The following is a 12,907-nucleotide window of genomic DNA, read 5'->3' on the forward strand; positions in this document are numbered from 1 at the left end:
TTTTATTTCTAGTAAGTAAAAAAAATAATATTTTAATTATTAATTTTTTTCTTTCGCGTAATAATTTATATATTAATAATAATATCAGTATTAATATTCAGCTCTTTAGCAAAAACTATAATTAATAAATTATTATTAGTCTGATAAGTATTAGGGTATTATAGTTAGGACATAATATCTTATAAAATAACCTAATAAAAGTTATTTTTTAAATATAGAGCGACTTTAAGAGCTCGAGACTATTATTTATAATTAGCTTTACTTTTTAACTTGGGTATAGCCTTATAGATATTAATATTTAATTAAAAAAAATAAATTCCGCTATTGTACTTCTAAACAAATAAAAAGCTATATAAATAAGATATAAGACAGTAGAACTAAAAAAAAAATATTATAGAATAAACCTAATTAATAATAAATATTATTTTTTAATAAGGCGGACTCCGGACACAATTTCGAATAAAATTAATAAATAAAATTAAATCTAATAATTAAAATAGAGTTGGCATCGGTGCGGATTCGGGCGGTGGAAGACCATCTCGGGACCGCCCGCAGCGGGTTTCGGGCTCAAAATCAGGAACCCGCAACCATTGCGGGTTGGGGCAGGTTTGGTGCGGTTTTTGCTAAAAAATCCACAGCCTAGCCTATTTTAGTATGTATAGCAAGATTTTTATAATATTAAACTAACTATAGTTAAATTTAGTGTGACTTTAGTACAGATTTAATATAAATTATAAATTTGTTTTTAGATATAGACTTATCGCCTAACTAATTAAAAAAAGTTATGTATTATAATTTATTTTAGTAGATTTTTAGAAATAAAAATAAAATATATAATATATTTTATATTAAATTATTTATTTTTATAATAAAAACTATAATTTTTTCTATAATTAGCGAGATCGACTAATTATACTAAATATTATTATAATATATATTTAACATATATATATCTTATAAATATTTCTTAATTAGTATCCTAGCGAACCCCTTATTCAACCCTTTAATATATATAAAATAACTTATTACTTTATAAAGAACTAAGAAAGCAAGCTAATAAGTAATTAAATTATAATTTAATTATTTTATTATTTAAATTATCTTATTTTTATTCTTTAATACTAATTTAGTCTTTCTTATTAAAGATTTTATTTTATTATACTAAGAGATATAACAGGCCATAGATTATTATATAATCCTGCTTAATTAATTATATACTTTTATTAATATTAGAAAAATAGTATTATTTACTACTAATAATTTATATAAATAATTAAAATAAAATCCTTTATTTTATTATACTAATAACTATTTCTAGTTGCTAGCCGACTAAAGTTTACTAAAAATATTATTAATTAATTAAATTATAATATTATTTAATCTTTTTTCTTTATTATCCCTATCTTTTGTAAATAGCCTTTTTTATAAAAGTTTTTTATAAAAGCTACTATTTATAAAAATATCCCCCTTTCCCCCTTTCCACCCTGGTAAATAGTAATTAGATTATAGTTTAATTATACTTAATTAAATTTATTATTTATTTTTAATTTTTTTTAACTTTTATCTGAATTTTTTATTCCTTTACCTAGTTAATTAAACCGTGGTCTAATTAGTTTTAACTTTAATTATTATTTACAGACTATAATACTTACTAAACAGAAGAAAACCCCTAAAAAAAAATAAATAGGCTAATATTATACAGGATAATAAAATATAGTATTAATTAAAAGACTAGTTTTTTAGTATACTAGTTCTTAATATATACTTACTAGTTATAAAGTAGCCCGGTAATCTTTATTAGTATTAACTAAATAAAAAGCTTATAAATTAACTATAAAAATTTTTTTAAGCAGGTATTTACTGCTAGAATATTAAAAACTATTTAAAATATATTATTATAAATATAAAATATAACTTTAATAAACTTTTAAAAATCTTTTATGCTCTTTATAAAAACTTTAATAAGAAGGAGAGTAATAAGATATTATTAAAAATTATTAATAATTAAATAATTATTTATGTACGGAATCTTATTATAATTTAATTATAAAAAAAACTAATTTTTTTAGGGTAAGATATTTTCTTTAATTAAGTTTAAATTAAAACACCCTATAATTATTAATATTAGAATCTATATATCTTTAATTATCTTACATAATAGCCAGTACCGGGTAACAGTAATAAAGTAAATATTAGAACAATAAAAATTATATAACTTTATAAGAATTAAAGATTGTCAAATGGGGTCACCTGACATCACCTGATTCATCAGAATCACCTGATCTAACCCCACAACCGAAATTATTCAAAATTTACTATAACTTTACTGTCACTTCATTGAACTCTCACTTCCACCACTAAATTGTATGGGAAAAGTGAGGTGAAACTGAGCTTAATATGAGCGGAAAATAAAAAAGAAAAATTTTTGAAGAATTTCCTATTTTAGACTAGCTTACCTTTTTTTTTGGGAAATCACCGGTCGCTAGAATCCTATAAAAGTCAGAAAACATAAGTCAATAAATTTCTTATTTAGGAAATTAAAAGTTTATTTTAACTACTGTGATTAATGGCTTTGTTCAGATAATTAATACAAAGGGTCCAGAATGTCTTGCTTATTTATTTTATAAGCTATAAAGTAAATATTGCTATCCTGGTCATTCTGATATTATTTAAATGATTTTATTATGATTTATGTGTTAAATCTTAATTATTCTAATTATTCTGATCATGAAATCCTGATTATTTAATTATTTAAATAATTAAATATTAATCTAATAATAATTTATAAAGTTGATCTTAAAGGCCTAGATTAATGATATGATTTACAGGTAAAGGCCTAGAAGGATTTGATAATTTCATATTTATAATATTTGCTTAGGGCTAAATTGAATTAGCCCTGATTTTATTGTTTATAAATATGCAGTTAATGACCTGTATTAATTTATTCTTTTTAATAAGTTGATTTTACTGTTTTAATTTGACAAGTTAATTTTATCTATTTAATTTACTTATTAATTTATTTATTTATTAATCAATTTCACCTATCTACATGCATAGTGAATAGTAGGACCTCTGGTCTATTATCAGATCTAGGTGGTCCAGGTGAACTGTTTACTTTATCTGACTGATTGATTTCTTTTATTCTATCTAGTTATTTAAAATTTTTATTCAACCCACGTGACCTACCTACCCTATCTGATAGTTATAAGTCTAGATTAGTATTTCATCTAACAGTTATGAGCCCGGTCTAGCCCTTTGTTCCTACTATTTATGCATACACGTGAATTAATCATTTATTTGTCTGATTAAATTCACATACATTTAATTGAATTTACACCTACACCTAAATTAATTATTTGTTTGTTTGATTAAATTTAACCTACATATAAATTAATCATTTGATTACTCACTATTACAGTAAACTATTTACTATTTACATTAATTTAATTTATTTAACCTATGTACTTACTTTAAGTTTTTTATCTCACCTATCTGAAGTATTTGATTGATTTGAATTATTTTATTGATTTATTAATTAAATTCACACACACGCAAATTAATTAATTACTTGTCTATTCACTATTGCAGTAAATTATTTACCTATCTGATTTAATTAACCCCTACTTACCTAGTTTACCTTCACTTTATTGAACTTTCACTTTTACTACTGATTTATACGGTGAAAGTGAGGTGAAAGTAAGGTGATACAAAGGTCAAACAATTTGAATCACTTTATTAATTATTTAAGCTTACTAATATAGATATAAAGCTTAATTTTTAATTGAACTAGTTATATGACTGGATATACTAGTTTAACACGATCAAAATAATTGCTAAAAGCAAACATGTTTAAGAATTCATTAATCTTAGTCACATGACTATACCTGATTAACCTATACGGCCTAGTCACCTGAAACTATATAATCTTAATAAGAATACTAGATTAATTATTAATTTAATCTAAAATAATCGAGCACTTTATCAAGACCTTCTACGTGATTATAAATTAGCGCTTCAAGAATATTATTATATAGATAAGGGCTTAGCCCTAATTCTACTCCTGATTAAGAACTTAATATTATTAGCCAATAGGGTTTTAATATCTGATAAAGAAACCCTATATCACGTGCTGCAGATCTTTTAAACAAAACTAGCTCCCACCAATAAATCAAGAAAACGCGATATTATTAAGCAATATTATATACTTAAAAATCTGCAGAATAAATATTTAATTGATTTATATATTTTATTATAGGAAAATATCTATACTAAAGCAAAATCGCTTAAAATAAGCAAAGTGAATAATCTACACTAAGTTTAATATGACTTTATTAAAGTTATTTATGGGTTTTATTTAACATTTACAAATTATTAGAGCGAAAAATTGAATAATAAAATTAAATCACGTGATGAAATACCATTATTTTTTAATATAACTAAGTGATTTAAAGATTACGTGAAGATATTCCTAATATTTAAATACTTAAACTAACCCAGCCGAATCGCTCAGGTAACCTTTAAAAAAAATATCTTAGAAAAAACCCTAAGCCCTAGGTTTAACCCTAGAACTCCTAAAAAGGAACAAAATTACCCCTGTTAATTAGACCTTAATAGAGGCCACTATAAATTTAACTAATATTTTTATATTAATAATTCTTTAAAGAAACCAGAAAATTAGTCATATAATCCTGAGGCTATTAAACAATTTAATAGAACTTTTAAGAATCCTAAATTTTATATAGCGCTTAAAGCCACAAAAAATCGCTTGAAATTAATAAATTAAGTAATAAATTAAAATAATAAATTTTAAACTAATTTAATTATAATGGCTTTAAATTTAATAGAATTAATTAAAAAACACACTAGTCTTAATTAAGTATTCGATACTGCGGCAGATACCCATATCTGTAATAATCAATCCTTATTCAGTGATTATTATAAATCATCTATATTGATCTCTATAAGGAATACACAAACATTAATTAAAGATTTTAAAACAGTGAATTTAAAACCTTCAAACCCCTATAAAGATAAAATAATATTTAAATTACGCTATTGCGCCTATATTCTATGATTTTATATTAATATTTTATCTACCTCAAAGGCAAGGCAATCGGGTATTTATCTTAATTCTAGGGCTATGTGCCTAGAAAGCCCTAATCACCGCCCGATTTATGAAGTCCTCGAAATTGCAGGCATTCATTTAATTAAATAGAGTACTAATGATCATATCCAATGGTCACCTGAATTAACTCCTAAAGATGATCATATTCACTGTCCGAATTCACTACCGAATTCACTACCGAATTCACTACCGAATATTGAAATAAATAAATTAGAGGCCTATTCAGCAAGAAATTCGAATAAACCAGTTATCTCCCATAGAACAGCTGAACTATGGTATTCAAGATAAGGGCACCCAAGCTCTGAAGCCCTAAAACACCTTAATTCAGTAGTAAATAGAATGAAAATTAATGATAAATCAACTAAAACTAAAGATTATTACCTGATTTATTAATTATTAATATTAAAATATTAAATTTCTCGAATTCTGATTTAATTAGGAACTAAATCATTCGAAACTATTCATTAGGACCTTATTTATTTAAATTAGGGAATCTACTAAAAATAATATATTAGCTATATATATTACCCTTATTTAAAGTTTTATATAGCTAAAGTAATTTTATTAAAAGATTATATAAGCAATTTAATCATTAAAATAATTTAATTTATTAAATATTAATATTATATGATTATTAAACGATTTTATTCAGATTAAGATAAAAATCTAGCTTATTTTTATAATTACACGAGATCTAAAGAGATGATTTACAGTACTAGCCTGATTAGATAACCTAAGTAAAACCTATTTACAGAATATTCAAGTACCTTAATCACGCAAAAAATACGGATTTTATTTATTAATTTAGGATTACTGCTATATTTATGGCCAGAATTATTAAATATAGTAATATATATATTAAATCGCACCCCTACTTATTTACTAAAGTGGAGTACCCTGTATAAAACCTTATTTAAATATCTTAATCAGCCTCTATTATATATAATATTATTGCTAAACCTCTCTAACCTAAAACAGTATAGTTACCAAGCTTATACAAGGATTTTAAATATCTCTAGACTTAGTAAGCTTAAACCGAGAGCTCTGATTAGTTATTTAATAAGGTATATTGCCCTAAATATATAGAAAATATAGATATCCGGTCAAAATAAGGTTATTTCGGCACGTGATTACATCTTTGATAAAATAAAGGTCTATAAAAATAAATAAAATGTTTAAATATTTGAACTAGATCTAATTAGGTTAAAAAATCCTAAACTACTTAGTCTTAAAAAAATTAATAATTTAATCTCTTTAATTTTGATTGATTTACCTAAAACCACTAAATTAGGGTTTACTGAGGATGAAATTATTGATAATATTTATTTTAAACCTGAATAAAATAAATCAGAACTGTTTAGTGAATATAATCCTATTCACTATTAATCTGAATATAAAAATCGAATTATTAAATTAAATAATTAAAATAATTAAAATAATTTAATTCAATTGAATACTTAAAATAATAAGATTTTAGGAGACCAACCTCCTACTCTATATTCTTAATCATCTGAAGTCATTATTAATAATTCGCTATTTAATTTTGATGATTATGACAATTTTTATAAGCTATTATCCCTAAAAAAAATAGATCAGAATCACCTAACCCAGGACCTTTAAAAATGCCTCGAAACTTTACATTAAATCATGTATTCTCTATGGCTCAAATTAGCAATAATAAATTACATCGAAATAATTTGCCTATTGAGCTAACTAATTAGAATAAAATAATAAATTCGCCCTTTCATGATAAATGGCTAAATACATGCAAAATTGAATATAATCAATTAATAAAAATAAACACCTAGGAAGCCATCCCTAAAACAGATAATTTAATTTAAAAGATCTTACTATTAAAATAGGTATGGAAATACAAGTTTACTGATTAAGGTTAATTATTAAAATTTAAAGCAAAAATATATGTCCGTGGAGACCTTTAACCAATTAATGATCTTGATTCTAGGGCTATTATCCTAGCCACGCAAATATTTAAGACTATTATAGCCTTAATTACTGCTTTTGACCTTAAAACAATTTAATAGGATATAATAAATGTTTTTCTAAATAATAAATTAAATAAATTAATTTATGTTTCACCGCCTCCCGGACTCGGTTAATGAAATAAGGTTTTTAAGCTAAAACAAGCTTTATATAGATTACACCGATCTCTATTATTATAGCAACAAGAAATAGGGAATACTCTGAAAAAATTAGGCCTAAAATTAGTGCCTGAAGATCCCTGCCTATTTATAAATAATTATATAATTTTGATGATTTATGTGGATAATATTATTTTACTATATAATCGAAATTATTAATTAAAAATCAACGAATTAAAAGATCAATTATTTTTGATATATAATCTAAAGGATTTAGGTAAAATTCACCAATTCCTAAATATAAAGGTCATTCGAAACCGGCAGAATCGAACAATTTAGTTTAATTAAGCAGATTATATTAAAAAAGTTGCTTATTGCTTTGAATTAATTAATCAGAATTTACTTAAAATGCCTTTATTATTTAGTAATTTAAGCGAATCTATAGAGCAGTTGCTTACTAAGCCCTATCACGTGGATTATTAAAAGAAAATTAGCTTAGTTTTATATCCTGTAATTATTTCTAGGCCAGATATTATAAAAAATTGCAAAATCCTTGCAGAATATATGGTTAAACCTTTTTCGAACTATATAAATGCAGCAAATTACCTGATTTCATTTATTTATAGAACCCGATTTAATTTAATTTAATATAGTCTTAATTTAATAGATTAATTAAAATCACTACCAATTTTTAAAATAGCAAGTGATATAGTCTATACAGATTTATTGCAAAAAAAGTTATCTAAAGGCTTTATATACTGTTTATTTAGCGGACCTATTGATTGGTCAGCTAGAAAGCAAAAAATAATTATTTTATCTACTACTGAAGCAGAATTATTAGCCCTAATTACAGCTAGTAAGTATTTTCTATAGTGGAAATGCTTATTCACTGCTATAGGGTTCAACCCTAAAGAAAAACTATATATTTATTGTGATAATTGTCAAATAATTGACCTGCTTACTAAGCCTAATTTAATTTATAAAACTAAATTAAAATATGTGGATATTAGTAATCACTGGCTCAGGCAAGAAATTAAGAAAAAATCTATTAAATTAAAATAGGTCCCTACTAATTAAATAATTGCAGACGGCCTTACTAAACACCTGACTAAGCAGGAACATGCGAAATTTACTGAATAACTAAATATAGTTAATATTTAACATCTTATTGAATAATAATTGATTATTTAATATTTACAGTTTTAATTAATACTTTTATTGATTTAAACTGAAGGGGTGTGTCAAATAGGGTTACCTGATATCACCTGATTTATCAGAATTATCTGATTTAACCCTATAACTGAAATTATTTAAAATTTACTATAACTTTACTGTCACTTTATTGAACTCTTACTTCTACTACTAAATTATATAGGAAAAGTGAGGTGAAACTGAGCTCAATATGAGCAGAAAATAAAAAAGAAAAATTTCTGAAGAATTTCCTATTTTAGACTAGTTTATTTTTTTTTTTGGGAAATCACCAGTTGCTAGAATCCTATAGAAGTCAGAAAACATAAGTCGATAAATTTCTTATTTAGGAAATTAAAAGTTTATTTTAATTACTGTGATTAATGGCTTTATTCAGATGATTAATATAAAGGGTCCAGAATGTCTTGTTTATTTATTTTATAAGCTATAAAGTGAATATTGCTATCCTGGTTATTCTGATATCATTTAAATGATTTTATTATGATTTATGTGTTAAATCTTGATTGTTCTAATTATTCTGATCATGAAATCCTGATTATTTAATCATTTAAATGATTAAATATTGATTTAATGATAATCTATGAGGTTGATCTTAAAGGCCTAGATTAATAATATAATTTATAGATAAAGGCTTAGAAGGATTTAATGATTTTATGTTTGCAATATTTGCTTAGGGCTAAATTGAATTAGCCCTGATTTTATTATTTATAAATATACAGTCAATGACCTGCATTAATTTATTCTTTTTAATAAGTTGATTTTATTGTTTTAATTTAATAAGTTGATTTTATCTATTCAATTTACTCATTAATTTATTTATTCATTAATTAATTTCATTTATTTATATGTATAGTGAATGGTAGGACCTCTGGTCTATTATTAGATCTAGGTGGTCTAGGTGAACTGTTTACTTTATCTGACTGATCGATTTCCTTTATTGTATCTAGTCATTTGAAATTTCTATTCAACCCACGTGACCTACCTACCCCATCTGATAGTTATAAGCCCAGATTAGTATTTCATCTGACAAAGATCTATATAGTAATCTAAACCTAGTATTAATTAATTAAATAAGTAATTATTAACTATATTATAATTTAATTATCTTACTAAACTAATTATAAAATTATTTTTAAATATATAATATTTATAATACTAGCAAGCTTGACCTCTTATTCCTTTAAATACTTACTAAGAATGCGATGTACCCTTATTAGGTAAATAATAAAGAATATTTTATTTATAATTTTATTTTATTATTTAAGAGTAAATTAAAGCAAGAATAAGATAGCTTATTTAGTAAAAAGTAACTTTAAATCTGGTATTAGTAAAATTATAATATTATAACTAATTTACTTATTTATATTTATATAATTTTTAGGAGTAATACTTTCCGCCTAAAATCTTTATAATTTTATTTAATATAATATAATAAAGTAATATTTTCCTGGATATTAGCTAATAAAATTATAACTTTTAAGATTAATTAAGTAAAAGTTTAATAAAGCTTATTAAGAGAATAAAAGGAAACTAATTATAGTTAGATTTAGTTTAATAAGTTTTATAAATTTAAACTTTTGTGTGAAATAATATTCTTATAAATAAAAATTAATATTTTATATTATAACTAGTTAAAAATTATTAAGCTTAAGACTTAACTAAAAGATAATTATATTATATATTATTTATTTTTTATTTTAATATAAAATAATTATTAGCACGCTAATAGTTGTCTGAAAAAAACTATATAGCTAGTAAATAATTTATATAAAAAAGTCTGATATTTTTTAAAGCTGGGAAAGCCTTTTTATATAATTAGTAAGGAAAATAATCCTTTAGTAAGAAAATTTAAATATTACTATCCCGGATTCTTGCTTGAATTATTAGATAGCTAGTATATTATAATATTTAACTAGATATTTATTAATACTTATTTAGAACTTCTTATATAGTAAGTACCTAAGAAAACTAACTATAATTTAATTAAAATATTAAATAATAATAGACATAGTTAGGCAGTTTTAAAAAAAATATAATTTAAATTATAAAAAGCCTCTTAAGATATATTATAATATAGGTTAAGTATTAATAAATATTCCTAAGTATAATATTAAATAAAATAAAATCCTTTAATTAAAAAAAAACCCTATTTATTTAATTTTTTATAACTTACTCAGATATCAAGGTAGCCTATATAAAAATTAATAAATTTTTAAATTTTATTTATTCAAAACTCCTAACCCAAAAAATCTAATAAGATAAAAAAATCTAAAAGTAGGTATTTATTTAATTTAATTATAGTTAGTTTAAAAGCTAATATTAAAAATAATAAATAGCTTTATCTCCGAATATATTTTTTTTAAAAAATAATTATAATAAAAATATAAATATATTTTATACTTAAAAAATCTTCTCTTATATAAAGCGATTTAAAGCCCTATATTAAAAATAGATTATTTTATATCTTATTAAGATTGCTAAACTAAACTTATATAGTTATATAAGTTAATTTAATAATTTTAAGAAACTAGTATCCTTAATTATATTATAGTTTAATTATTAATAGTTTACTAATATATTATAATAGGAAGAAGCTTATATAGCCTTTCTTTTTTAAAAGAAGATTATATATAGTATTAATTATTATAAAAATTAATATTTATAATAAGTTTATGCTTTAAATTATCCTATAAGTAAGAATACTCTTATTTTTAAAAGAAAACTATTTAGTACCTTGTTTTAATATTAAGAGCTTAAAACTGTCATACTCTAAATCTATTAGTATAATTATTTTTATATAAGAAAAAATAAGAAAGGATAGCAGATCCGCATGCTTATTAATAATAAAATAGGTTAAATATTAAAATTAAACTATAGTTTAATTTACTAACTATTTTTTAATATAGGATGCTTATTATAATATTATTAGTTAAATTAAAAAATTAGCTGTATTTCTGAAAAAATTCGGATATAAGATTAATATAAATAATTATAATAAAAATTTAAGTATTTTCTTCCTAGATAAAAATATTAAGTATTTATAGCTTTTAAAATTAAAATACAGATTTTGTTTAATAATGCCTCCTAACTTTACTAATGCTAAAGATTTTAATAAAACTTTAATTAGCTTTATTAAAAAAATAGCCGCGCAAGCTGTGTTAATAAAACCTATTTCTAGTATTAAGAGAATTAATAATAATATAATTAAAATATATAAATTACTAGCTCAAAGTTTAATCTAACTATAGTTTAATTAATTTTTACTAATAAATATTACAGCTAAGCTGAGATATCCGAAATAATTTTAAAAAATAAATAATTTTTATTTTTTATATTATAAGATTAAAAACTTTGTTAAAAAAATTATAAAAATAGTTAAAATTTTATAAGTTTATTAAAATAAGTATCTTAATATAATTAAAAAGGCTTTTAAATATATAAATATATATAAAACTTATTTAGTAATCTATAATAAATATTTAGTTCCATATCTGGATAATATTCGGTTTATTATTTAATATAATTATAATTTATTTAAATGTAATATTTCGGATTCTAGTATATATCTTGATTTAAATAATTTTAATTAAAGTAATCTTATTAGTAGTAATAGTAGAGAAGATAGTAAAAAGAATAATAAAAATAATAATAAAGAGAATAATAGAAATAATAATAATAATAGTAATAATAATAAAAATAATTAAAAATAAAGCCTTAATTAGTTAAGATTCTTTTATACTTAATAATCTAGCTATAGTTAGATTTATACTCGTCTAGAGAATTAAGTAATATTTTTTTTTATATTTTATTTTTTAATATTTTTCTCTTTTTTATATAATATAATTTCTTATTACTTTTAAGTTTAATAATACATTATTTTAATTTATCTCTGATTTCTTTTATTTACTAAGATTTCTATTTTACTAATTCCTTTTTTATTACGAGTTCTATTTAATATTAATCCGCGACTATCTTTTTTAAAAATATTTTTTTAACTTTAAATTCTTTTATAAGCAAAAGAATAATATAAAGTAATCTAATTTTTAATAAATAATAATTATTTTAATATATCCCTTCTGATTCTCTAGGAAATCTTTTTTAGCTAATAAAAAAAATAATATATAAAAAATAATTATAAGATTTAAAAAACTAATTAATAGTAAAATAATTACTAGGATAGAAATATTTTAATAAAATAATTATTTTAAAAAATAGTAAGCTAAAAATCTACTATATATATTATTCTTTTTTACATAGTCACCTGTCTTTTGATCGTAAAAGAATATTAATAATAAGAGCTTATATATTAATATTATAATATAGTATATCTGATATATCACGGAAACCTAAAAAAATAATTATAAAATATATAAAAGGTAAAGTAAGTATTAATTTATTTTTATAATTAAATTATAATTTAATTATTAATTTTGCTTTTTATATTTTTTAGTTAAATATATATTTTTATTATAAG

General features: G+C 21.6%; 1 protein-coding gene across 1 annotated transcript; it reads left to right on the top strand.

The window, feature by feature from the left end:
- Nucleotides 1-8,097: 8,097 nt before the first annotated feature.
- On the top strand, nt 8,098-8,286 carry P170DRAFT_354729 (uncharacterized protein; the record flags this gene model as incomplete). Its single annotated transcript, XM_024844054.1, has 1 exon — nt 8,098-8,286. A coding segment is annotated over one exon (189 nt), but the record flags the coding sequence as incomplete, so codon positions are not given.
- Between the last annotated feature and the right edge of the window lie 4,621 nt (nt 8,287-12,907).

The sequence above is a fragment of the Aspergillus steynii genome (genome assembly GCF_002849105.1).
Source record: "Aspergillus steynii IBT 23096 chromosome Unknown P170scaffold_3, whole genome shotgun sequence".
Lineage (NCBI taxonomy): Eukaryota > Fungi > Ascomycota > Eurotiomycetes > Eurotiales > Aspergillaceae > Aspergillus > Aspergillus steynii.